The 27,233-nt window shown below is 31.8% G+C and overlaps 3 protein-coding genes across 3 annotated transcripts in view; all 3 read left to right on the top strand.

Moving 5' to 3' along the window:
- LOC111707695 (zinc transporter 9) overlaps positions 1-453 on the top strand; it is a gene marked incomplete at its 5' end in the record, with an annotated part of 13,658 nt that extends 13,205 nt beyond the window's left edge. The window contains one exon of the mRNA XM_023480834.1: positions 417-453. The remainder of the gene's footprint in view (positions 1-416) is intronic.
- Positions 434-12,590, top strand: LOC111707694 (CCA tRNA nucleotidyltransferase 1, mitochondrial). Its single transcript, XM_023480833.1, has 16 exons — positions 434-494; positions 1,128-1,210; positions 2,401-2,474; positions 3,245-3,287; positions 3,424-3,500; positions 4,985-5,046; positions 5,690-5,771; positions 6,430-6,506; positions 6,696-6,772; positions 7,386-7,502; positions 8,071-8,176; positions 9,900-9,986; positions 10,758-10,838; positions 11,026-11,174; positions 11,670-11,737; positions 12,065-12,590. The coding sequence occupies exons 1-16, from the start codon at positions 460-462 to the stop codon at positions 12,194-12,196; spliced, it is 1,350 nt and encodes a 449-aa protein (XP_023336601.1). The 5' UTR covers positions 434-459; the 3' UTR covers positions 12,197-12,590.
- On the top strand, positions 12,540-27,233 carry LOC111707701 (PAX3- and PAX7-binding protein 1). Its single transcript, XM_023480840.1, has 22 exons — positions 12,540-12,803; positions 13,236-13,326; positions 13,739-13,832; positions 14,394-14,517; positions 15,811-15,923; positions 17,121-17,236; positions 17,659-17,740; positions 18,512-18,660; positions 19,022-19,114; positions 19,616-19,708; positions 19,893-19,989; positions 20,669-20,767; positions 21,069-21,278; positions 21,571-21,651; positions 22,199-22,293; positions 23,361-23,461; positions 23,727-23,792; positions 24,255-24,334; positions 24,670-24,733; positions 26,017-26,131; positions 26,511-26,628; positions 27,063-27,233. Exons 1-22 carry the CDS (start codon positions 12,557-12,559, stop codon positions 27,216-27,218), a joined length of 2,484 nt encoding a protein of 827 aa, XP_023336608.1. The 5' UTR covers positions 12,540-12,556; the 3' UTR covers positions 27,219-27,233.

The following is a 27,233-nucleotide window of genomic DNA, read 5'->3' as shown; positions in this document are numbered from 1 at the left end:
GGGTTGAATTTTTTTAGCGCATATTTGTTTCAAGAGTGTCAGGAAAAATTTTCAAGTGCAATTAATGAAGTTAACATTGATTTACTGTCAAAAAAGTCGCATTTTTTCACAAAAAACGCGCGCGCGCACGCACTTTTGCTCAGATTCCTTCAAAACCAAAAAATGCACGTAATATACATAATTCTGAGTTTGCATGCAAAAAATCAGCCTCCTACGACAATTCTAAGTTATGTTTAAACACTGTTTAAATTTTCCGGAGAGTAATACGTTTTGTGGCCCCCCCCCTTTGTCAAAATAAGATCCTAAAAAAGCGAACTTCTGAGAAAAAATATGATTTTCAAAATGGGATTGGATGGTGGGAGATTTTAAAGAAAACATACACCCCTGTACAATTTAGTGTAAAAGTATACCACTAGTAAACCAGCAGGGTTAAATAGAAACAATATCTTCAGACGAACAATGACCATGGCTAAAATAGATTCACAGCAATTCAGGTAATTTATCCCCCCCCCCCAAAAAAAAAAATAAATTTGAGAAACTAGGCTTTCAGGGCGCTTCGCGTCCATTTACTAATTCAGCAATTTAAAGCAATATTAAATACAGTTTGCAGATTTAATCATATTTTTTTAAGGATTTTCTAAATTTTTGGAATTCGGAATTTTTTGAAGGCAAACTTTTGGAATTGTGATAATCAATAAACCTTCCCTGGGGTCATGTGAGGTCCAATTAAAATTTAGGGTCCGGTCGGTTGAGCCGTTTTGATGTTATCTGTTACAAACAAACAGAACAGAGAAGCATAGTATATTTAGAGAAAAAAATAATACGTCCTGTTTTGTCAATTTTTGGCAATTTTAGTATTAATCATTTTTTCTTCTAAATCGTCAAAGTGAACGCCTTCTCACTTGGTCGCTTATTCCGTGAATTTTGTTATGCTCGGTCCCGCATGGCTTTCCATACTTAACTCCTCAAAGCTGGTCCTTACAAAAATAATACCATCAAAAAGCACATAAGTCATTATGTAAAGTACTGAATCAGAAATATAATTATCAAAAACTGACGATATTCCTAAAAACTGATCATATTCCTAAAAACGAAAAAAAATATTATTCATAAATCTCGTTTTTTAGGGAATTGTTGAGTCCAGAATTGAACCTTCTCTCCGATGTATTCAGTAAAAATGGTCATGAGCTGAGAATAGCTGGTGGAGCTGACAGCTTATCTTAAAATAATTATAATAAAATATCAAATACTAGACTTCCATCTTCTATTATAACTTTTAAATGTTACTGTTTCTGCTTCAATTTTTCTTTTTAAATTATCAAACAATAACAAATTTACGTGAATTTCTTCATAGAAGCAATCATACAAACAAAGTATATATATATAAAATTTTATTTGTAAAAATTCTAAAAACGGCCATTCTCAAACGAGATGAAATATTCTTTATGTATTCTTTAACGCTCATATAATCGAGTTTAAGAATTCCATCATGTAACCTTATACGATTAATATTATTCTACTTTAATTGTGTGAAAATTACATTTATTAAAAAATGACAGATTAATTCGTTGAATCAATACAAATCGTAATTTGAAATTAGTAGTCATCTGGAAACTGTAGAATGGAAGTAGGACAGCCCTAAAAGTCTGATTTGATTTGATTTTGTGAGGTTCTTTGAGCAATGTTTGTCACCTCAAACAATTAAAATAATTTTTTTTTATCTTGTGAAAGACCTTATCAAGTACGAGAATTGACATTAAACAGCGTTACCAATAAGTTTTTATATATTTCATCTTTGAATTTTTTGCTATTTGTTTGGTCTTAAAAGTATTGTACTCGACATACTGTTGAGAGGGACTAGCCTCCCAGAATGTACCATAGATTACAAGAAAGTAAAATTATCTATTTCTTAAAAATATTAATCAAGATTACAGAAACAAACAGCATTCACTGTATTTACTCTAGAATGTTTTTAGGGTTCAAAGGTAAATTAATTTATATGCTGCCTAAGTTCATGAAAAATTACCTAAAATTCATTTGTTAAGATTGTTGAGTGTATTCGTAATTTCAAGCAAAACTTTTTTATTTGAAATTATATTTCCTTTTCTTGCCAATAAATTAGGCTCGGTATTGTATGCAAGATCTGGGAGGTTCTTGTCCGCCGGGGTGTCCCTCCCTCGCGTAGATCTGGGAGGTTCTTGTCCGCCGAGGTGTCCCTCCCTCGCTTTCAACAATCAAGCACTTTCGATAACAACTTATAAGAATATTGGAATCTATATTTATAAAGTTGGGACTCATAACTGCTCAGGAACTCAGAATAACAACGGGAATGTTCTTAGCTTGATTTTGAGATTCGAAGTTGAATAGGTCCATTTTTATAAGGAAAATTATATATCTAATTTAGGGATTTATTAATGGGAATACCACCAGCTGATGTAGACTTTGCCACTACTGCTACTCCAGAACAAATGAAGGAACAATTATACTTAATATTTAGATTATTTGTAACTACTGAATGGCATTGTTTTTAAACATTAAAAGTTTTCAGCCTTTTCCAAAGCTTCACAAGAATCTGGGATGCTTACAAATTCAATTTTTTAATTGTATACAAGACAGTTTGCTTTTATCACACAAAGCAAAAGTTTTACTCTGAGTAAAGATATGGACCAAAACGATTTTTCAAATTTACTAATTACTAATTATTATTATATTGAATATTAATATCTTCAATCAGCGTAAAAGTGTGTTTGTGTGCAATAAAAGCAAAATTGTCTATCCTGCAGTTTTGAAAAAGGATTTGCATCTCAGGTTCTTGTGCAGCCTTGATAAAGCCTAAGCACTTTGAATGTTTAAAAACGGGTCTCAAAACGATGCCCGCCGTCAGTTATTTGCAACAATTTTTAATACTCATTGATGCTGATCCTGTGTCCGAATTTAATGAATTTAATCCGCGTCTCCGCCAAAAACCGGTTTCAATTAAGCGCCGGCTTAAATCTTGAAACATTGAATACAATTTTAAGTGAAACCAACCATATTTGAGCGGTGGCTTAAAAGCTTTGTACGAAGATTGAATTAGATATTTATCGGGCATTGCCATCTTTGCATATAGGGGCACTTGAAAATACGCTTACAGTCACTTCAAATCATAAAGAAACTCAAGCTTTCATTAAAAAAAATGCGATTTTTTTTGTCTGTTCGTCTATTATTATCTCAGCTTTTTATCACTAAGTATAATATTTTGTAGAATATATTTACAGCAGAAAATATAAGAATGATAAATGCGTTAGGTAATTCAATTCTTTAAATCTAACTCTCCCCCAGTTAAAATAAACCTTTTTGTTAAAAAATCATCCTACTCTCTCAAAAACAGTTACAGTTTTGTAAATAAACCTGTAAACATAAAATAAAATATTTTTATTGCAGGGGAGAAGCATGGGACAATAACTGCAAGAATTAATGACAAAATTAATTTTGAAGTAACAACTTTAAGAATTGATAAGGTATACTTATTAATATAGAAGGATATAAAAGGATCTTGCACATGCTGGAAAAGAAAAAAAAATTTTTTTTAAGTGGAAAGAAAAAAAATGCCACAATTAAAGGTTGTAAAAAAATATCAACGAGGTTTTTTTCCTTCAAAAAGGAAGATAAGTCGCGTGGTGTAACTATTACAGAAGAAGTTAATATTTATTATTTATTTTGACGCAAGGTTGTCCTGATGCAAACATGAATATAGAATTATTGGAGGGACATTAGTTGAATATTTGAGGGATATTTGTTGAATATTTGAGGGATATTTGTTGAATATTTGAGGGATATTTGTTGAATATTTGAGGGATATTTGTTGAATATTTGAGGGATTGTTGAATATTTGAGGGATTGTTGAATATTTGAGGAACATTTGTAAAATATTTTAGGGATATTTGCTGGATATTTGAGGGATTTCGAATATTTGAGGAACATTTTTGAATATTTGAGGGACACTTGTTGAATATTTGAGGGATATTTGCTGGATATTTGAGGAACATTTGTTGAATATTTGAGGGACACTTGATTAATATTTGAGGGATATTTGTTGAAAATTTGACGGATTGTTGAATATTTTAGGGATTGTTGAATATTTGAGGGACACTTGATGAATATTTGAGGGATATTTGTTGAATATTTGACGGATTGTTAAATATTTGAGGGATTGTTGAATATTTGAGGGACATTTGTTGAATACTTGTGAAACACTTGTGGAATATTTGAGGGACACTTGATGAATATTTGAGGGATATTTGTTGAATATTTGACGGATTGTTGAATATTTGACGGATTGTTGAATATTTGAGGGACACTTGATGAATATTTGAGTGATATTTGTTGAATATTTGACGGATTGTTAAATATTTGAGGGATTGTTGAATATTTGAGGGACACTTGATGAATATTTGAGGGATATTTGTTGAATATTTGACGGAATGTTGAATATTTGAGGGATTGTTGAATATTTGAGGGACACTTGATGAATATTTGAGGGATATTTGTTGAATATTTGAGGGATATTTGTTGAATATTTGACGGATTGTTGAATATTTGAGGGATTGTTGAATATTTGAGGGATTGTTGAATATTTAAGGGACACTTGATGAATATTTGAGGGATATTTGTTGAATATTTGAGGGATATTTGTTGAATATTTGAGGGACACTTGATGAATACTTGTGAAACACTTGTGGAATATTTGAGGGACATTTTTTGAATATTTGAGGGACACTTAAATATTTTTGGGATAATTTTGTTGAATATTTGAGGGATTGTTGATTATTTGAGGGACATTTTTGAATATTTGAGGGACATTTTTGAATATTTGAGGGACACTTGTTGAATATTTTAGGGATATTTGTTGAATATTTGTTAGACATATGTTGAATATTTGTTAGATATATGTTGAATATTTGTTAGATATATGTTGAATATTTGTTAGATATGTAATGTTTAGGTGACAGATGGTAGAAGAGCGGAGGTAGAATTCACTAAGGATTGGGAACTAGATGCAAACAGGTCTATCTATTTAACTATCTAATCTATGACTATCTGTCTGTCTGTCTGTCTATCTATCTATCTATCTATTTCTCTATCTAATTATCTATTTATCTTTTTATCTATCTATCTATCTATCTATTTTTCTATCTACCTATCTACTGTTCTATCAATCTATCCATCTATCTATCTTTCCATCTATCTATCTCTATCAATCTATCTATCTATCGCGTGGGTTCATCTAAAGATTTTGGGGTAGAAATAAAGGGGGACAATTTTCAAATACATAACGGTCTTATTTCTCCCTTGTTTTCAATAAATTTATTTTTATTACAGCTTTAAATCTAGCTCTAAGTAGTATATTAAAAAGAATATTTTCAGGAGTAGATTGAAGGCTATGAAGGGGGAGATAAAGTAGTATTTATAAACGTTAGAATGGAGGTTTAGAATATTAGCATTAAATCAATTCCAATATAAATGCGACGCGTATTGTTACTTATTCTGTCTCGATCCCATCAATCACTGCTCTCTCTTCAATAAGAAAAGTAAAATCTACCTGTTTTTAGGGGGGGGGGGTGAATATTGAATGCAACAAGGGAATAAATTCCTCTTTTTAAATTATGATTTGATTTGATTAAAAAAAATGTTAACAAATAATTTTTAGACGAGACTTGACAATAAACTCTATGTTTCTGGGATTGGATGGGACTGTTTACGATTATTTTGATGGACAAACAGATCTCAAGGTGGTTTTTTTAACCCTTATCCCCTGGAGAAAAAAAATTGAAAAAAAATGTTTAAAAAATATTTGGAAGAAAAAATTCAAATTTTTTTAGCCTTTAACACCCCCCCGGCCACCAATGAATGTCCACAACAAATTAACATATAGATTTAGTTTCTATTTCATTTTAATGCAGGTAGTGTTTTTTTTAACTTACAAAATTTAAGATTTCAAAACTGTAATCTATTAAATTTATGTTTTATTTAACTATATAACGCGTTAGTGTAAAGATCGTTATTGTTTCGTTTTATCCATATATTTTCTGTCGTGGTCAATGGTCATAGTTAATTTGGCAGTGTGTAAGAAAAACTGTGTTGAAAACATCTATGCTAAATCTAATCCTGAGAGAACCAATAATTAAACAACTGAATGCACATCACTAAATGCTTAGCTCCAGAATCAGATCTTCTAGCAGATTTTTCGCATTTCAGCATAATTTGATTCTTAATTTTTCTTATTTTAAAAATTTATTCTTGATTTTTATTCGATTTCATAGAAGTGCTAATACAATTATCAACCAAACGGACTTAACAAAACCCTCTGTAACTTTGAATTGGTCAAGAACCGTATGGTTCGTTTATCATAAATCAGTTGATAAACTTATCTTCAATTTTGATTTTTAGAATCGACGAGTTAGATTTGTCGGGGATCCGGTTCAGAGAATACAAGAGGATTATTTAAGAATACTCCGTTACTTCAGGTCAGGAGTACATTTTTTTCTCCACCCCCTCTTTGAAAATAGTTTAATCCTCTCCCATCTTTGGAAATTATATTTCTCCTTACCTGAAAAATCATTTGTTCCCCAGTTACCTTCTTGTAAATCATTTTCTTTCCCCCCCCCTTTAAAGTTTAAAAATTCTAAAGAAAATGATACATATACAATTTCTAGATTTTATGGTCGTATTTCTGAATCACCTGAAAACCACGAAGAGGTGACGTTAAATGCAATCAGAGAAAATGTTAAAGGTGATAAGCTTGAAAATTCTTTGCTAAACAGATAATTTAGTAGTAGTGCACAATAGTCTTTATTTTGTAAGGTTCTTTGTGACTAAAAGGTTTACATTCATTTAATGAAAGACGATCATTTGCGTCTAAACACCAAAAACTTAATCTGAGGCCGTTTTTTTCCAACGAACATGTGACCAAGGTCTGTCCTAAAGACGTACTTTGGGGGATGATAGTTTGGCCGCCAGATGTCTCAAGATTCTTATCTGATAGCTAAGATAGATAATTCGGACGCACACAGACGAAGACGTCGTCCAGTTTAAAAAGAATACACTCCGAAGGGATAAGTCGTCTATCTACCTGAGGCCGGGAAAATGTTACATTTTCCTTTATAAGTTACATATCTCTTACTATTCCGGGTTAGCCGGCAAATGCAACAAACATGTTGCAATATACATATTTCGACGCTATGATTTAGAAAGTTGAATCTTGTCATAATTTGTTAATTGGTTAATTGTTATTGTTATTGATTTTGTTATTTTTTGTTTGTTTGTGTCATTGTTATTGTTACTAATAGTATGATTATTAATATTATTAATATTATTTTTATTATTTATTAATAATAATTATCTAGGAATGGGAATTATCTCTGGGGAAAGGATCTGGAGTGAATGGAAGAAGATATTATCTGGGAGATATGCTGGTCAGCTTACAGCTAAAATGATTGAGTTAGGACTAGCACCATACATAGGTAGTAAATTGCCCCCTGTTAATTCCTTGTACTTTCTTCTTCATTTTCGAAGGAGATTTTTATTTCTGAAAGTTTTCAAAGACTTTTTAGATTTTTGGTCATGTGTTTTTTCCCTAGGTAAATTTTCAACAAAAATGAATTATTTTTATTGTAAAATAAATATTTTTTGGTTAAAAGTGTCAAATACAAGGGCGAGGGTGACTGACCAATTGATGTCCAATCTTTAATCCCCCTCCTCCCCTACTAAAGATCTTAGTGAATAAACTTTTCCTGGTGCAGGGGGGGGGGGGGTAGTTTAAAAACTATATTTAATATGATATAATTTTCTAGCTGAAACTTCTTTAAAAAAAAGAATTACAGGATTAATAATACATTGAGAATAAAAAACTTTGAATAGGAAGACGACATTAAAGCAATACTGAAGTGTATTTGATGTTGTTACAAAGCAAAATGTTTTCCCAGGAACTTATTAAATAACATATTAAGTAAAATGGGTCTGTTTACACAAAACAATTGCTTTGTGTCATGTTCATTAAGTGGAGAATAATGATAATATTAATATATCCAGGGTTACCGGTGAACCCTGACATAGAAGAGATGATGATGGTTTGGGAGAAAGCGGAGAAGAACAATATTAAGCTTAATTCTCCGACCCTACTCGCTTCTCTTCTCAGGTTTTTTCATTTTTATATGCTTAGTGTACACAGATTGTATTAATCATCTTTTATATCAATTTCCGTCCTTTGGCGGTTATTTTTGAAGGGGACTCGGCCTTGATTTCTACGGAATGATATTTGTTCTTCTAATTATTTAGTGTACATGTACAGTGTACAGTGTACAGTGTTCACTGTACTCTTAATTGTAAACTTTCCTTCGTTTTCATTCACTTAAAACTAGATTTATTTGATTTAAAATTCGGTGATGGTGATTGGTGATGGACCAAATTTCTGTAGAGTTAAACAAAAGTAGATGTTATTTCCACATTTATTGAAAATATATTTCGGTCTGGGTTGACCCTCGTCAGTTGTAACGATATAATTTGATTTGATTTGATTTGATTTGATTTGATTTGAAATGATTTGATAGAATACCAAAATCAAATGCAAAACGAATTTTTTATTTTGAATATAAAGCTCTTCGCTTAGCTATAGCTGACCAAATAGGCTGCATTTTTGTTAGGGAAACCCATCGGTGCCCGGGGAGTAACATAGGGTAAAACAATTCAACATTTTTTTTCTCAAGGAAAACTCCGGGTTCTTCAGCAATATTGTAAGACCGTCAAGATAGGGAGGGAAGGTGGGGGTGGGGTAAATATGGCCCGGTGTGGCGTTATATCTGGGTAAACGTTAAATAATGGTAGTAGACTCTACGTAGCAAATTTTCCGCCGCATATTTTTGCAGTTTACGGCAATGAGCACAATAGAAATCTGGTATTTTATCTGAAATTTTAAAATTAGAAATTATATTTATACACTTAAAATATACACTTTATACTTTATAATGTGAGTACAGAAGTAATTAACTATGCATTAAACTCTCATTTGTTGCAAGTATCAGAATTTTAACAATTAACTTACGTATACTAAGCATTAAGCTGTAATATCGATCCCTAATGTTAAAACAATTGATTATTACACTGTCTGTCGCTCAGCAAAACTTGATTGATTCTCAAATATGAGAAATTCTTTCACTTAATTTACTGTTTACATTCACAAAATTGTGCGCTAATGCGGCGGAAAATTTGCTGCGTAGAGACTACTACCATTATTTAACGTTTACCCAGAAATAATGCCACACCTGTATAACTTAGTTGTTAGTCAGATGAAAATTTGTATAGGATAATAGGAATTAATCCCATATGGACTCGGATGCCGCGACTGTTTCCTTATTGTGTACACCGGAAACAGTTCGTCTTCGACTTTTTGTAAAATCTTATTCTTGCGAATTTGAAAAAATTTTATCAAAAACTTGTAACTCAATAGAACCCCTAAGCCTATTTCTTGATCGAAATGCCGCTATTCCGGACGACATCCCTAAATCTCTGATTGATTGATTGATAAACGCTAGCGTTGTCAATCGAAACAACTTAAAGAAAATATTGTGGTCCATACAGCCGGAACTCAAATAAACGAATATTTACAAGAAGCACGAATAAAGCTTTGAAAAACGCCGAATTCTAAGTGGGATAAAAAATAAAAATAAGTTAACCTGGAAGAACAAAGGTTCTTCAGGTTATACATTTAGTTCATCCCACCATCAAAATTAACAAAACAAATGATATTATTCATACTAGGGACACCCTTATTTCGGCGTTTTTGACCACATAACAAAGTCTAATTCGTGCAAGTCCTTTAAAATATTCGTTTATTTCAGTTTTTATATCCATATACTAATTAGGGATTCTGAGGAGGTTTTAGCTCTTCATGGACGGATTAAACTATCTGGAGTTGAGAGAGATAATTGTCTGTTTGTTGTTGAGCACAGGTTAGTGGTTGAAAAAACATATTATTATTAAATTTTATAATTATATTATAAAACATCATGCAACATTATCTTTTGTAATCAGCATTCATCTCTAAACCAATTTCCTCGTGAAATATTTTAAAAAGTATAAAATAGAACATCTACATAATACTTCGTTTGTCTGTTTGTTTGTTTGTATCCAATACACGTCATAACGGCTGAACCGATCGGGTCCAAGTTTTGTGTGGGAACTTACTTGACCACATGGAATCGAATTTTCAAATATTTGCCTCTAACAAAATTCAATTTTTAAAAGTGTTGAAAATCAAAGACATTTTTTTTTTAAAAATCCGCGAAATTTTTGTTGTTTTTTTTACAATGTACATAAAGAGAAATGTTCACAATTTAAATAAAAGATAGGCGCGAAGCTCCTTAATAGCCTAGTGAGCCTAATATGTATATATTTTTGCTTATCTGGTAAAATATATAAAAACAAATATACTATTTACCACTATAGGAGTTAATGAGTCTTTGCCACAAACTCTTATTTTCTAATCCTTATACTTTGCAACCCAATAGTTTAGACCTTTGATATTTCAAATTATGAACTCTACAATATCAAATAATCTAAGTCGAAAGAATGAATGGTTTAGACGATCAGGTTACAAAGATAAAGGGATTAGAACATTTGAGTTTATGGCAAAAACTCAATTTCTTTTTGGATTTTATTCTAAATTAGTTTTTTACATAAGATTATATATATATATATATATATATATATATATATTTTAGAGGAATTAAACCTGCCCCTACAGCTATCCGACCCTATCAGTATTTAATGGTGGATTCTAAATCTAAGCCAGCCGACACAAGGTATTTATTAATAACATTATTATAATATTCATTTTGTTAATTATTATCACAATTAAGGTTGTAATTAGTTCTAGTCCTGTAGTTTTACAGTTTAATGAAAAACTATCCCATTTCTTATGAGCTCTATTATTACTTAAACTACATGGGTTCTGCTGTATAACGGAGACCTTGAACTAACATTGTTTAGGATGTATATAAATCAAGTTCTGCTGTATAACGGAGACCTTGAACTGATATTGTTTAGGATGTATATCAATCAAGTTCTGCTGTATAACGGTGACCTTGCACTAGCTGAAGAGTTTGAATCATGGGAGGCTCCCCGATTCCCTGTAACAGGTTTAAATTCGTCAAATCATTTTTGGAAAGAAAAATTTTCAGTAGACTGTGTCCTTTTTCGTTTCTGTTATTTTTTGCAGATTCTGATCCAGGCACTACAAATTTTACCAAAATTTGAAGTAAACACATTTTTAAATAAATATATTTCTTGTGCTGTTACTGTCTAATTTTGATATGGAAAATAAAAAATAAATTAAATTATACGAAATTCAGAAGATAATTCTAGTTCTTAGATTTAAAAAATTTCTACCGAATCTGGTTTACTGGCTATCTATATAATTAAATAAAACATTCGTATATATGTCCCCTATAGCCGGCCAAACGGCTCGACCAAATGGGCTGAACTTTTTTGTGGACACTCATTCGTAGCACTGGAGTGACAAAGGCTAAAAAATTCGGATTTTTTTCAAATTTTTTTTCCCATGGGCAACGCCGGGCCCTTCAGCTAGTTATTATTATTTTCATGGACAAAATTATTTGATGATATTTATGCAGGAAATCATCTCAAAGAGAATGGATGTCCACCCGGAAGAATAATGTCTGTAGTGCTAACAAAACTTAAGGAAAAATCAAATAAACAAAATGGAATTATGAATCAGAAAATTAAATATATATCTAGAATCTAGATGGTAAAATTGTAAAAGTAAAAAATTGGAAAACAAGATGTAACTTGATTAGATCAAAAGTTAACAGTTATTTGGTGATAATTATTTCTGCTAAATTGTTGTTAATTTAACCCTTTTCGTCGATTTAAAAGTTTTAAAAAAAATCTGAACGGTTTGCATAGAAGGTCTGATATTATTTGGTTCATCCTAGAAAATCAAATGATCTCTTTTGCAATAAAATTTTTTATTAAAATAATATATTATTTGATTAATTGATTGAACCAGGATATCTGGAAGGAGTCGAACTTTGAGATGCCCCTGGACAACTTGATTCTTCAGATCCCCAGTATTCTTGAAACAGTCAGCGTAGAGGATATTCAGAAGGAAAAGAGACCAAAATCTAGACAGAGAAGATAGATTATTAACTGATCATTGTTTCATATTTTTGGATCTCAGTTCTGGGGTTTAAGCAAACCTGTTTCATTGCTCACACTTAAGCAAACCTGTTTGATTGCTCACACTTAAGCAAACCTGTTTCATTGCTCACACTTAAGAAAACCTGTTTCATTGCTCACACTTAAGGTTCATCAATTTACGGATAAAATTTTTCTTTAAAAAAATTAAGTTTCCTCGCAAATCATCACAAAAACGAAAATTGTTTTTTTTTTGGTAATGCTTCCCAGCCGGATTCAATTAAAAATATGTTCAAAAGGACAGACTCCTCCAGAGTTTAAATATATCTGTGATAAATTTTAAGATTAGCAAGGCACCACTGTGATGTTGTTTATAAAACATTTTTTTGTATTTCAGAGTAGAATGTCTCTGTTTCGTAAACCGAAAAAGATTGTTCGTAGCCGAGCTCCGGTGGGACAGGAGGAGGACAGCGGAGAGGACGAGGTGGAGGTTCTCCAGGTTAACATCACCAACCTCAAGAAGGAAAAGAAGGATAAGAAGAAGAAGAAAGAAAAGGATAAAGAGAAGGAAAGAGGAGATAAGAAAACCCTGCTCAGTTTCGAAGAAGAAGGTAAATATTTTAAAGGGAGTGTCCTTGAAAATTAAAAAAAGGGGTATCGGCTAAGTCAATTATGGATCGGTGCAAATTTTACTTGTTTCTTTTTCATCAGTAATAAGAAAAGTTGCTCGCAGAGGAGATGTCCCGTAAGTTCTTCAGCTCTGCAGGTTCATTACTCGGACATGCACCTTTTAGTTTGGGGGTCAATTGAAAATACATTTATAGTCCCTTTAACTCTATTTATAAAATGGTAATTTTACTATTAAGACAAACTTATCTTTCTTTTTAAACAAGATTATTTAACAACAAAAATCAAAAGCAAAGCAAGTACATCTTTTATTTTAAGCACTTTTCACGAGCTTTCATCTCGAGTTTGTTATGTAGTATAGGGCTTCCATAAAACTCTGATTGGTTGATTGATTGATTGAACTTTATTAATACTAGGAGAGGTTGAAGAGTTTAAGATAAAGAAAAGTTCTGCTTCAAGAAAACTGATGAAACAGAAGAAAGAAGGACGAAGAGAATTATCTCCAAGGAACATTGACTGTTCAATTTATCCTAAACCTATCATTTGTTAAATATTTTATTATTTTATACAGCTTCTATCATTAAACCGTGTCTATTTACTTGGAAACTTTTCTTTATTTCTTTCAAATCAAGGATGACCGCCAGCAGTACATATTTGCTCGAATATTTGGTAAGTTGTCAAATCAGAATAAAGAGAAAAAAGGATAACTGAAATATTACATTAATATTGAAAATTTGCAATGGCTGACAGAAAAATGTTAGAAATCTCATTAAGACAAATCTTATCTAATAAACCTGAAAACCTCTGGTGCTGAAGGTCTGGCTAAAATGGCACAAATTGCAGAATTCATCATTTCACTTTCTCGTTTTAACTTTTTATTTATTTAATAATTTTTAAATTTGAACGGTTTGTGGTTTAGCCCTGAGAAGGAGAACGGGAAGGAGAAGGAAGAGAAGAAGAAGGTGATGGTCGGGATGAAGGTGATGGACGACGATGCAGATGTTCCAATCAAGGTATTTGGATTATAGAACACATTGCTTAGGATCCATAATTTTACTGCAGGATTCGGATCCACATCTTAATTACATGGAACATATATATTCAGAACTGGGAACTTTTGAATGGTGGATATTGGGATTAATGATTGATCCAATCTTTTTCTTAATCACTAGATTAAATAATGCTTGTTCTCCTCTTGTTATTAATCTCTTGATTAATTAGCCGATCGGGATTAAGGATATCCCATTCGAAAGTTTTCAGCTCAGAGCTGGAAATTCTCGTACTGTGGATATCGAGATCAATGCTTGATCTCCTCTTTTTGTCTATCTGCAGATTAATTTTATCTTTATTTGAAATCCATGAAAGTGTCTGAAATTCGACCAATCAGAGTGTCGTTTGCAGAAACCGAACAACTAATCAGAATCCCGAAAAATTATCGCGCAACCAATGAGAGAGATCATATTGGTAGAAACTCAGGAGGGAAATCCAAAAGAGAGGATTATTATTTATTATCTCTATCCGACAGAAGAGTTTCTTGATCAGGTCCTTTTCCTAAATAAAAGAACTATATTAAGGAGAAGAAAGGTATGAGCTGGACCCTGTCTGGACGTGAAGCTGAAGCCCTGCATGCTGAGGAGGATGATGCTGATGATCCTGCAGAATCTGATGACGAGGATCCTCTCCTCAAGATCATCCAAAGTCGGTATTATTCAATATTTTTAAACCATTTTTTCTATTTTCGGAAATTTTTTTTTCGTGAAAACAATACCCTCTCTCTCCTGTCAGTAATTTGAGCATCCAAAATCGGTATTATTCAATATTTTCAAACCAATTTTTCAGAAAAAGGTATTACAAGTATTATCTACCTTTTGTTTATTTTTCTGAAATCTATTATAAGATAGCAAAAACATCCCCCACAACACTTTAAGTAATTTGAGAACCCAATCCAAAGTTTGGTATTATTCAATATTTTTGCACAATTTTTTCATTTTTCTGAAATCTATTGTGAGATTATCAAGTCGAAAGTCAAGTAGAAAAATCAATTTAAGTCGAANTTTCTGAAATCTATTATAAGATAGCAAAAACATCCCCCACAACCCCCTCCTTCAAGTAATTCCTGGATCCAAAGTTTGGTATTATTCAATATCGTTTAAAACATTTGAGAAATGGTAATTCAATTAGCAAAATCTATCAAGTCGAAAGTCAAGTAGAAAAATCAATTTAAGTCGAAAGTCAAGTAGCAAACAAAGTCGGAATTTCTTATTTTGTTTTGTTTTTGTAAATATCATTTTACGAAAAATATAATAAAATTGAATTTTTAAATTGAGAAACCCAACACTCGCTACGTTAGATTTAAACTATGTCAGGCTGAAAAGCCTTCACCTATAAGGGATTGTGATGGCATACCCCTTGTAGGTCAAGGAGCTGTTGGACACTTCCCTAGCTGTATGATATGATATGATATGATATGACAAGTACAAAAGCTAGTTTTCTATTAATTTAAGAAAGAGCAAAGATGTTTCATACAGATAGATATTATGTATGTTAAAAGTATATCTTGATTAAGAATTATTAAAACTCTTTAGGTTGTAATAAAAGAAAAGAAAGTAAAAGTATTGAAAAATTATAACTCAATTTAACTGTACACTCAATGAAGAGTTTCTTCACTTGAGATTTGCATGGGCACATTATTGTCCTGATTCTGCGAAGCTGCATAAAAACAACTTAAAGTATTTTGATTATTAGAGGATTCGTTTGTTCATTCATTGTTCGTTCATAGGTTGCGCCGACCAAAAATGTCTTATTTTTTCCCATTCATCATTTATTTTATGAATATTAATCAAAACTCAAAGTGAAGTTTGTTTCTGAAAAAAATTGCTTTCTGAAATTTGGGCGCAAAGATGGTACGCCAGTATTTTGAAATACCGCGAGCCCCTCTTCTTCCCCTCGAAAAAAAATGTTTGTTCAGTTGTTGAACCTTTAATGTTGTAGGTGGAGGAATACCAGATGCCGCGTCAATTCACGCTGCGCGCAAACGGCGTGAAGCCATGCGCGCAAAGGGAGGTAAAGACGACTTCCTACCTCTGAAACCACACAAGAAGAAGGTATAAAGTTCATGCACTCGCCGCACCAGAAGATTATCATGTCCGTACTCATCAGTTAGTGTGGTTAAAAACCAAGACCGGGATGGAGGTGTGGAAGCACATTTCATGGAAAATTAGTTTTAATATCTAAAAGTCAAACTTCAACATTTGTTTTTTCCTTCTTGCAAAGATAGCAGTGTCCGATTTACTACCACACACTTTAAAGCTTTGTCTGATCAAGTATGAATTATATAAACATGTTTTTGTTATTTAAACTATTTATTTTGATTTGTGGTGTCTCTGCGAAAGTGAGATATGCTAGTCTTGCTTATCAGAGGCAATGGAGAAATTATCAGAATTAAGCAGAAAAACGATAGTATCTTCCACATTTTTGATCAGATGAAGGTTTGAAAGGTGCCCTGGTAAATCGGGCATTGGTAACTTTGAATGGAGGATTACTTGAAATTAAGCTTTCAGTTCCTTTAATTCATAAAATAATTTTTGATAGTATTAGTACTGTACGGGTTGAACTGGGCATAAAGAATTTAGTTGCAGTATAGAGATAAAGAGAATTCAGTAAGGGTAGGTTTACATGCATCGATATTTTAGATGCTTTCAAATATTTCAGGTTTATAAATACGTCTAAGAGAATGATATTTCAAAATTTTATTTGCTTTAAGTTTGCTTTTCTTTTAGAGCGCTTCGCGCCCATCTTCTATTTCAACTTTTAATTATGGCTTTATCTGTGAGCATCTTCTCTTTGAGCAATATATAACAAAACTAAAAAGTTTGAGGATTTAACTTTTTTTCGCGCATTTTCAAAATTTTACACCAATTAAAACTTTTAACACCAAATTTTATAATTTAAACATTCATAAACCTTCCCTGGGGTCACGTGACAAACAGACAGACAGACGAGCTAAATTTATACATAAATAGATTAATACAAAGAAACTATTTGATAACAATATTTTCAGGCCCACGCATAACTTCTGTTAAAGTCAACATTTAGGTAGTGAACATGGATAACATTTAGAACCTTGTGAAGCCTCTTAAGAGCCAAAATGTTAACTATAGACGGAAATATTTTTATTTTATTTTTTATTCCAAGGGTAACGCCGCGTGCACTTCCGCTAGTAATATATAACGCCATGCTAGTTAAACCCGCTTTCTTTGTCATATTCCTATTTGAAGCAATCCTTTCTAATCTTGTTTCAGGTGGAAGAAGTGAAGAAGGAAGGGAAAAGACTGGTGAGGGAAGAAGATGAAGAAGAAGAAGAGGATGAAGAGAGAATAGCATTTACTGTAGGAAAGGACAAAGAAGAATATCATAGGTGAGCATTGAAAATAACGGAGTGAGGAAACAATAAAAGGGACGTGCATGATTATTGTTTTTATTTAATGCTTGAATGATTGACTGATTTTTTTGGTTGAAACAAAAGATTGTTTCGAGAGATTATTTGTATTTTTTTTTGGTAAATAAAGATTGATTTTGGGACTTGATTGATTGATCTATGAACTGGGAGATTTTCTTTTGATTGCTAGATCGATTTTTTTTAATTTGTAGAATGAATAATTGAGTTGCGACTCGATTTATTAATTTATTTACTTTATTTGTTTATTTTTTATTGATTAATTATTTATATGTATGTATATTCTTAGAGTGCTTGATTGTGATTGATCAATCAGTCGAGTGATTTTATGAGTAAATGTTTTATTGATTGTTTGATTGATTGATTGATTGATTGATTTTCAGAAAAATTGGTAAAGCGGATAGTTCTGAAGATGAAGAGGGTTGGGAGCAGATGCAGATCAGGAAAGCCATCACGGGAACCAAAGTAGGATTTTTAGAGATTTTTTAGGAATTGTACTTTTTTCAAGTTTTTATGTTGGTTGGGTGGTTCATTTATTTTTTTTTCGTTTGTTATGTTTTTTTATTGGGTTTGTGAGTTTTTTTGGGGGTTGTTCCAATTTTTTGGCTATGTGACTTTATGATTTCTCAACGTTCTTATGATTTTATGGCTTTATTTTGCTTCTTTAGGGTTATTGGGAATTTTTGGTTTATGGTACGGTTTTTGGTTATATTTTATAATACTTGTTCGTGGATTTCTTCTTCTACAATATTATGATTTTTTGGTTGTGTTAAATTTTTGCTTGTTTGGTTTATAATGTGATTATTTGGGTTTAAATTTTTTTTTTATCGTTCATAAACATTCTCTGGGGTCATGTGAAGTCCCACAAAAAAGTTGGGCACGATCGGTTCAGCCGTTTTGACTTTTATTGGATACAAAAAAACCAGATAGACAGACAAACAGACAAGCAAGTATTTATATAGATAACGAATTTTAACGTTATATATGATTTATGCAAATTTTCCAGTTATTAGGAATCTTCGTTTCGAAAAGGATTTCAAATGGTTTTATTTGGATTTACCCCACTTACTTTAAACTTTTTTCTTACTTCAATATTGTCATTTTTACGTTTTCTCATAATCCATTGGGTTTCACAACGATTAAGTCATTTATTTGTTACGATTTCCATGGTTACGGTCTGATTCGGATTCGGATTTTTTTTATTTGTAGCAATATATTGGATATTTTTCATTCTAGATATCAGAAGCACAGGAAGATGTAAATGGAGAGGGTTGGTTTTCAGCCTCAACTCAATCCCAGCAAATGACCTCCGGCGCACCTCAGCCCGCGCTAGCCAGACCGGTCAACTATGATCTGAAAGGTATCCGAGACAGGATGAAACAAAGGTATGAAGGGAGAATTAAATTTCACAGAAAATTGTCCACGCTGGGAGGCATGCATCCCTTACATTTAAAAATATAATTGGCAATGTTTTTGAGAGGTTTGTGACATAATAAATTAGTTTTCAATAATTAATTTTTGGCATTTAGCATAACTTTGTTATGCTTATACTTGTTAAAGGAACATAAACATGTGGGCTTTATTTTATGATCAATAAATCTTTGCAACTTGATTGTAAAAAAATCGGATTTTATAATATCAGCGGTCTAAGACACCTGGTTGCAAAGATATAAGGATCAGAAAATTAATGTTCGAGTCGGGTTATCAATTCGTTTTATGAATGATTATTAAATATGTTATGTGAAGGTGTACCGAGTTGACGGAGGTATCCCGACGACACAATGCAGATACAGACAAAGCAGTAGACGATCTTGTTACCAGCCAATCAGAAATTACTAGGTACCAGTAGAGCACAGATTTACTATTAAATTTATAACTGCAAATCCGCCACGTTAAAGCATGTAAATCTCCGAAAAGAGAGATTTCATGAGAACATAATATTTATACAATTAATAGATACAGTTAGTTAGTTCTACCACTTTTCTCACTGTAGTCAATAAAATCACAACTTAGTGTTAATTGATTGATTTAATTTTTTCTATGGTAAATTTATTTGATTAATTTACAATTATTTATTGAATGAGTAATTTGATGCCTTTTTTATGAGTGCTTTAAACCCATTGATTTATTAACTGCTTATTTATTGATTATTGCGAATGATTGATTGATGATTTATTTTTTGATTGGTTTATTGAATGATTGATTGTTTCAATGATTTATTGAATGATTGATTAATTTACTGATTGATAAATTTATTGATTTATTTATTTTTAAATTTGATTAACTGATTATCTATTGATTGACTTATTAGTTGGTTGATTGAGTGATTGATTGATTTAGATTGGAAGCTGAGATACCGCGGCTAGCTGCCCGGCATAGGATGTTCCAGCAGCTTCGAGGATACTTGACTGATCTTGTTGACTGTAACCCATTGATTTATTAACTGCTTATTTATTGATTTATTTTTTGAATGTTTATTGAATGATTGATTGTTTGAATGGTTTATTGAATGATTGATAAATTTATTGATTAATTGATTTATAAATTGATTAATTGATTATCGATTGACTGACTAGTTAGTTGATAGATTTAGTGATTGATTGATTGATTGATTTAGATTGGAAGCTGAGATACCGCGGCTAGCTGCCCGGCATAGAATGTTCCAGCAGCTTCGAGGATACTTGACTGATCTTGTTGACTGCTATGACGAGAAGGTCATTATCTAACATACACCTAATTTATATCCTGAGTTTAACTTGATTTGGGCGTTAAATTAAATTTCATTTATATTTTGTCAGCGTTGTTTTGATTTGATAGGCTCCGAATCAATTCATTTTTTCAACAATTTTGATTTTTAATAAGGTTTCGATTAGGGTTTGTTCAGGTTTTAATTTAGGTTTTAATAAGGATGGAGTTTTTAATTTTTTGTAGATTTACTTTGCTTAGCTTTGAAAAGGTGTATGATATGATATGATATGATATGGTATATTATAGTATTTATTTTCAAACACAAATATAAAATAATAAGGCATGATGAAATTGATGGTTCAATAAAAAACAAAACAAAAACGAAAATTTATTATGAGCCAATTGAAAATATTCTATTTAATAATTTTGTTCTGATCGGTATTTGTACTTTGTTGAAATAAATTATTCATATTGAAATCTCAACTGATTATGCATTTTTAGTGCATTTACAATTATTTGTCAGCTCACAAATAATCAAAACATTTTCAGGAATACATTCATTGAACTTAATACATATTGATTCAGCAAAATAGCAATGTATTCTTGTTTACTGTAATAGACTTTGAGATCCACCATAAGCTAAGTTTGGAAACCCATTCTTGTTGACTGTAGTGCAATTTTAAAAAAATGTCATATTTTGCGTAGGTTGGAACCATTGAGTACATGGAGTCCAGGTTGAATAAGATGTACGAGGAGCACAGGGGCAAACTCAGGGAGCGAAGGAGACAGGACGTTAAGGACCAGGTTAGGACCGTCAAATATATTCCAATAGCCACCAAGGAAACTGTTAATTTAAAACAGTTGAGATATTGATCTGTGAAAATGTAATTTCATGGTCTATCATTGGCAGAGAGGTTTAAGTTCTCGGGACAAGTTTAAATAGCAAATTAAGTTTTATAATAAACAATTGATATTTTTTCTTCAAAACTTGCCGTATTTTATTTTGAAAATTCGGAGATTTTAGAATCTGGGATTAATGCAGAGATTAACAATACTAAAGTTTCAACCATAACACTTTAGGAAAGTATTGAAAAAAATATTTCAGGCGGAATGGTTGCACGCCTCCTCCGCCACAAATATCGCCGTAATCTTCGATCCAGTTCAAGACGCAGTTAGGGATTTCCGAGTGGCGGAGCGCGAGGGTCGACAGCGGCGGAGAAGGAAGGCCCGGCAGGACAAGAATATAATGCGGCATTGTGAAGGACTGAGCAGTGATGATGAATTGCCGGGACAAGACCAGGCAGCATTGACCAGGGTAGGTCAGGGGAAGTAGGGTTAACCAGGGTAGGTCAGGTTGAGTAGGTTTAAATAAGGTAGGTGAGGGTGAGTAGGGTTAACTAGGGTTAAATAGGGTATGTCAGAGGGGAGTAGGCTGAACTAGGATGGGTCAGGGGAGAGCAGGGTTTACTAAGGTAGGTCAGGGGGAGAAGGGTCAACTAAGGTAGGGAAGGGGAGAGTAGGGTTACTTCAATTGCACTCTCTCAAAAGTCAGCGTCAGCACAAATCTAGCATTATTTGATTGATTGATTGATTGATTTATTGATTAGGTGAAGAGTGATGTAGAAAACCAGGCTCGACTAACTATGGAGGACGTTATAGAGGACTTTTCCGACCTTTCCGTTGTCCAGGTACAACAAGAACTAAACAAAATTTGCCTTTGCCAACTTTAGGGGTTGAAAAAGGAAAAATCTTTTCTTCTCCCCCCCCCTTTCCCCCTTTATTTTTAAAAACCAATTTTCCCCAAAAGTTATATATGCTTTTAATGTACGTCCATTTTCCCCCAAATCATTAAAAACCATTGGAGGGGTATTCAGAAAAATAAACACCCCTGACAAACTTTAGATTGAACAAACTGAAAATAAGTGTCTTCTTTAAACAAACTATTTTTTACAAGGGCTAAACTGATAAAATCATAGTACATAAAAGGGGCTTAAGATGTAGAAATTAAGTGAAATGGAATCAATTTCTTAAAATATTTAATACCAAGATTGAAACAAAAATGTTGAATGTGAACTTTGGGCAATTGTTTGCATTTTATGTTTTGTTTTAGTTAAAGGTTCTTAAGTTCGGAAGGCCCACTTAAGCATTGTATTTTCCAGGGGTTAACAAAATACAAAACTCTTTTTTTTGCGGATTTTCTAAATCTCAATAGTAGATTTTACCTTATAATTCCAGGATAAACTATCTGGTTGGAGAAATGATGATGTAGAAAGCTATAAGTCTGCCTACGTATCTCTAGTTCTACCTAAAATCTTCTCACCTCTGATCAGGTAATATTTGTGTTGTTGGGGTACAAAGTTACTTCTCTTAAAGGGACTATGTAGTGTGTACTCAATTTTAAGTGATTTTCATTAGAACCTTCGTCTGATATAGAAAAATAAAGATCCATGTTTGAAAATTAGTTGTTTACAATTCAGTTTCTTTATATAGTACTTGAGGATATATAAATCTCAAATAATGAAAAATATTGTCAGAATTATACAATTTTTAAGTAATCTTTGACATTTTTTGATCAAATAAAGATTTTAATGGTATTGTTTTGAATAGACTTAAACCTCTTATTTATGGAAAATCAATCGAATTTACGACGATAGTCCTTTTAAACAAGGTTTTTACTCTTAGGTTGCGGTTTATTCAGAGAAATTTTCTTTTAAACAAGGTTTTTACTCTTAGGTTGCGGTTTATTCAGAGAAATTTTCTTTTAAACAAGGTTTTTACTCTTAGGTTGCGGTTTATTTAGAGAAATTTTCTTTTAAACAAGGTTTTTACTCTTAAGTTGCGGTTTATTCAGAGAAATTTTTTTTTAAATAAGGTTTCTGGACTCTTAGTTTGCGGTTTATTTGGAAAAATTCTCTTTTAAACAAGGTTTTTGGTTTTTTGACTTTCAGCTTGCAGTTTATTCGGAGAAATTCTGGCTACAGTCGTTGTTTTATATATCAATACATTGATGACTATACTTTCAATTTCTATTTTTTTTCTTCAATTTTTAAAGAGAAGCTGTCAATAAGCATCTTCTTATTGTTATTTAAACTTGTAATTTGACAAAAGCTTGTTGGAAATCAATACTTAAAGAGAAAAGTCGTCTTCATTATATTGATATGAACGCATACCACTGTGGTTCCACAGATTTGAGAAGAAAGGATGGAAGTGATTGTATTTTGATAAAATCACAAAAAAAAACTTTGTTTTAAATATTAAAAGTACCATAAGGGCAACCCGCAACATTGTTTAACTTACTGGAAATTAAAATTTCTTCGGCGATCCTCTAGATATTTTTGTGTTAACATTATTCACAGTCTGTATGATATATATAGGTATATTATTTTTATTTTTATAGAATGGAAATACTGTTCTGGAATCCATTTCTAAGTGATGAAGAAATACAAGAAATGGGTTGGTATAAAACTCTGGCAACATACGGGTTAAACAGAGAAACAGGTCGGTAACATGCACATTTTAGTGAAAACTATTATTTATGAGAAAAAATATTTCAAGAAAAACGTACTCCCGGGTTTTTCTTTTCTGTTTAAGTATTTGACAAAGAACCCAACATTGTCATTTTTGTCTTAAAAAAATGAGTAATTATTATTTTATTGATCTTATTTTTTTTAAATTGTCCATAGATCGAATTGGATAAATCATTTAAAAGTTAAATCATGAGGATTGCCTAATTGCGCGAATATCATTTTTATTGTTATTTTAGATGATCTGTCCATTGCTATCCGCAGTCTTAAAATTGCCGAACTCAAAACAGGGGGAAATAAAAAAGGTCTTTTTTTGCGACCAATTAATTGTTAAAGAAACCATTAAATAAAAATTGGGGGAATTATAGGGGGAGGGGGAATAATTTTGTACCAACGAACTACGTACTCCCCTTCACTTCCAATTTTGTAGTCCTTATATTTTTGCAACCTAATGGTGCACACCTTTGATATTTCTAACTTATACTTCTCAAACTAACAAAATTCTCAACTTAAAATATCAAATGTCCACGACACAGGTGGCAAAGATATAATGATTCGATTCGATTTGATTGGATTTGATTCAATTTAATTGGATTTTATTTTATTTAATTCAATTTGATTTGATTCGATTTTTGATTTGATATTGGTTCGATTTTTTATTCGATTTTTTATTCGATTTTTTAATTTGATTTTTGAATTGACTCAACTCATCTCGACTCGAATCGAATCAAATCGACTCGACTCGATTTTATTTTATTTATATAAAGGTGAAGATATTGCTGGGTTGGTAAAGGATGCTGATAGAAACCTACTTTCTCTCTGTATAGAGAAGGTTATTGTTCCTAAGGTAAAATCATTATTAAATACATCTGACTTGAGATGGAATTTAAAGAATTTGAGCCGCGGTTTAAATCTGCCAAAACCCGATTTAAATTAAGCGCCGGCTTAAATCTTGAAAAATTTGATACAATTTTAAGTGGAACCAACCATATTTAAGCCGCGGCTTAAATTTAAACCGCCGCTCAAATTCTTTAAATTCGTTGACAGGATGAGGGGGGGGGGGGCTTTTTGCCTCGAATTAGTTGAATTCCATTATTTTTTAGCTTTAAAACTTACATTTTTTTTATTAAGATTAAGAATTATAGTTAGCTTTTTAATTTTTTTGTTTTAATTACTTTTTAGATTTCCGAAATAATTCGAACCGGTTTTGATCCTGTTTCTACCAGTCAAACAAACAGAGTTATCGGTGAGTAAACCTCAAACTAGTTCATGATTTATCAGGTTTAAAGGAAGGCCACCCTCCTCACGTACGAGAAGTAAAATCCTTGATAAAAAAAAATTGTCTGGTCACGCGATCATTAATGAAATATTAAAATTTTGTAAAACGGGAAAACATTGTCTCAAATCAATTATAGTTTTCAAGTTCTTTATCGTTCACTTTTTTTACGAAATTACAGTCATTCCTATTTTAGAATGCCGCGAATATTTCCAAGTTCATGGAACTTCAATCTTGTTGTAACAAATATCTCCAATATTAGAAAGATTTCCTACTTTCTTTAATTAATTCATTTCTTCTTTTCTTATGGCGTTGTGTAGATTTAATAATGTATTCATAGTTGTGGTGTATATTCTAGGTGTACTAAATTTTGTAAATCTAGATGAACTGTATAGTGTATTTCTATGTGTACTGAATATTGTATATCTAGATGTACTGTATAGTGTATGTTCTAGGTTTTCTGATTATTGTATATTTAGGTGTACTGTAGTGTATTTCTAGGTGTACTGTATAGTGTATTTCTAGGTGTACTGAATATTGTATATCTAGGTGTACTGTATAGTGTATTTCTAGGTGTACTGAATTTTGTATATCTAGGTGTACTGTATAGTGTATTTCTAGGTGTACTGAATATTGTTTATCTAGGTGTACTGTATAGTGTATTTCTAGGTGTACTGAATATTGTACATCTAGGTGTACTGAATATTGTATATCTAGTTGTACTGAATATTGTATATCTAGGTGTACTGAATATTGTATATCTAGGTGTACTGATTATTGCATATCTAAGTGTACTGTGTAGTGTATTTTTCGGTGTAATGATTATTATATATCTAGGTGTGCTAAATATTGTATATCTAGGTGTACTGAATATTTTATATTTAGGTGTACTGAATATTGTTTATCTAGGTGTACTGTATAGTGTATTTCTAGGTGTACTGAATATTGTATATCTAGGTGTACTGAATATTGTATATCAAGGTGTACTGAATATTGTATATCCAGGTGTACTGAATATTGTATATCAAGGTGTACTGTACTGTATTTCTAAGTGTATTGCACTGTATATATTAAATCTAGGTGTACTAACTGTATATATCTAAATGTAAAGTACTGTATATATATTTAAGGGTACTCTTATATCTATGTGTACTGTATATCTAGGTGTACTGTACATATCTAGGTGCACTGTATGATGTATCTAGGTGTTCTGTGTATTGTATATCTATGTGTACTGTACTGCATATATCTAGGTGTACTGTCCCGATTAGTACGTGATTATCCAACACTAACAATGCGAAGTAAACATCTCCGTCTCTGTTTCTCCAACGTGACAGAACTAATAAAGGACTGCTTAGATCAGGACGTGTAAGTCTAAATTTTAATAATTTTTACTTAAAAGGATTTTTTTAATGACTAGTTGGAGTGCTCGGCGTTGCCCGTGAAATAAAAAAATCTAATTTTGAAACAAAATATTTTGGAAAATAAAAATTAATTTTTGTTCTAAAAAAAATGTTAGCCAATTTGGTCCAGCCGTTTGGTCAGCTATAGCTAACATAAAAATATATAACATATATATATATGAGAAAAGAGCTTTTTTTTATATAGATAATTTAAGATTCTAAAAATTGTATTTAAGAATAGGGGTGATGCATTTTTGACATTCTTTTTTGATACTTATTACCCAAATTTATTTTTTAACTCACTAGGTCCCAACCTTTTAAATTAATTGTGAATGTATTTTTAGATATATACCTATGTACAGCAAGGTTCAAATGGAAAATACTAGCTCTCCGTATCTAATTTTCTTCCAGAGACAATTCTACGCAGCTCTCAAACTTTTCAAGAATATACTAGCTTGGCAGGTATATACAAACTTTTCAAGAATATACTAGCTTGGCAGGTATATACAAACTTTTCAAGAATATATTAGCTTGGCAGGTATATACAAACTTTTCAAGAATGTACTAGCTTGGCAGGTATATACAAACTTTTCAAGAATATACTAGCTTGTTAGGTATATACAAACTTTTCAAGAATATACTAGCTTGGCAGATATATACAAACTTTCCAAGAATATACTAGCTTGGCAGGTATATACAAACTTTTCAAGAATATACTAGCTTAGTTCATTTTCCCCAATTTGACGAATAAAAACAATAAAAAAAAACTTCTGGGGAGGGGGAAAGAATTATTCGGGAAATTTACACCCCGCATATTTATAAGGAAGATCGGGTGTGGGGAGGCTTTTCAGAATGTTCATATTTTTTTTCACCAGTTCACTATATTTCTTGTCTAGGGAATATTATCGGAGAATATGATAACTGAGTTGGCTGTGGACAGTTTGTTAAACAGATATCTTCTTCTATCTTTAAGGAAAATATTGGTCAAATATCTTGTTTTTCTTTTAAGAAATTATTTTTTGAACAAAATTCATCCTTCTGAAATAAACTAAATCCATTATCTGAGA

This window comes from Eurytemora carolleeae, unplaced genomic scaffold (assembly GCF_000591075.1).
Source record: "Eurytemora carolleeae unplaced genomic scaffold, Eaff_2.0 scaffold796, whole genome shotgun sequence".
Classification (NCBI taxonomy): Eukaryota; Metazoa; Arthropoda; class Copepoda; order Calanoida; family Temoridae; genus Eurytemora; species Eurytemora carolleeae.
This window is presented reverse-complemented; position numbering and strand designations above follow the sequence as displayed.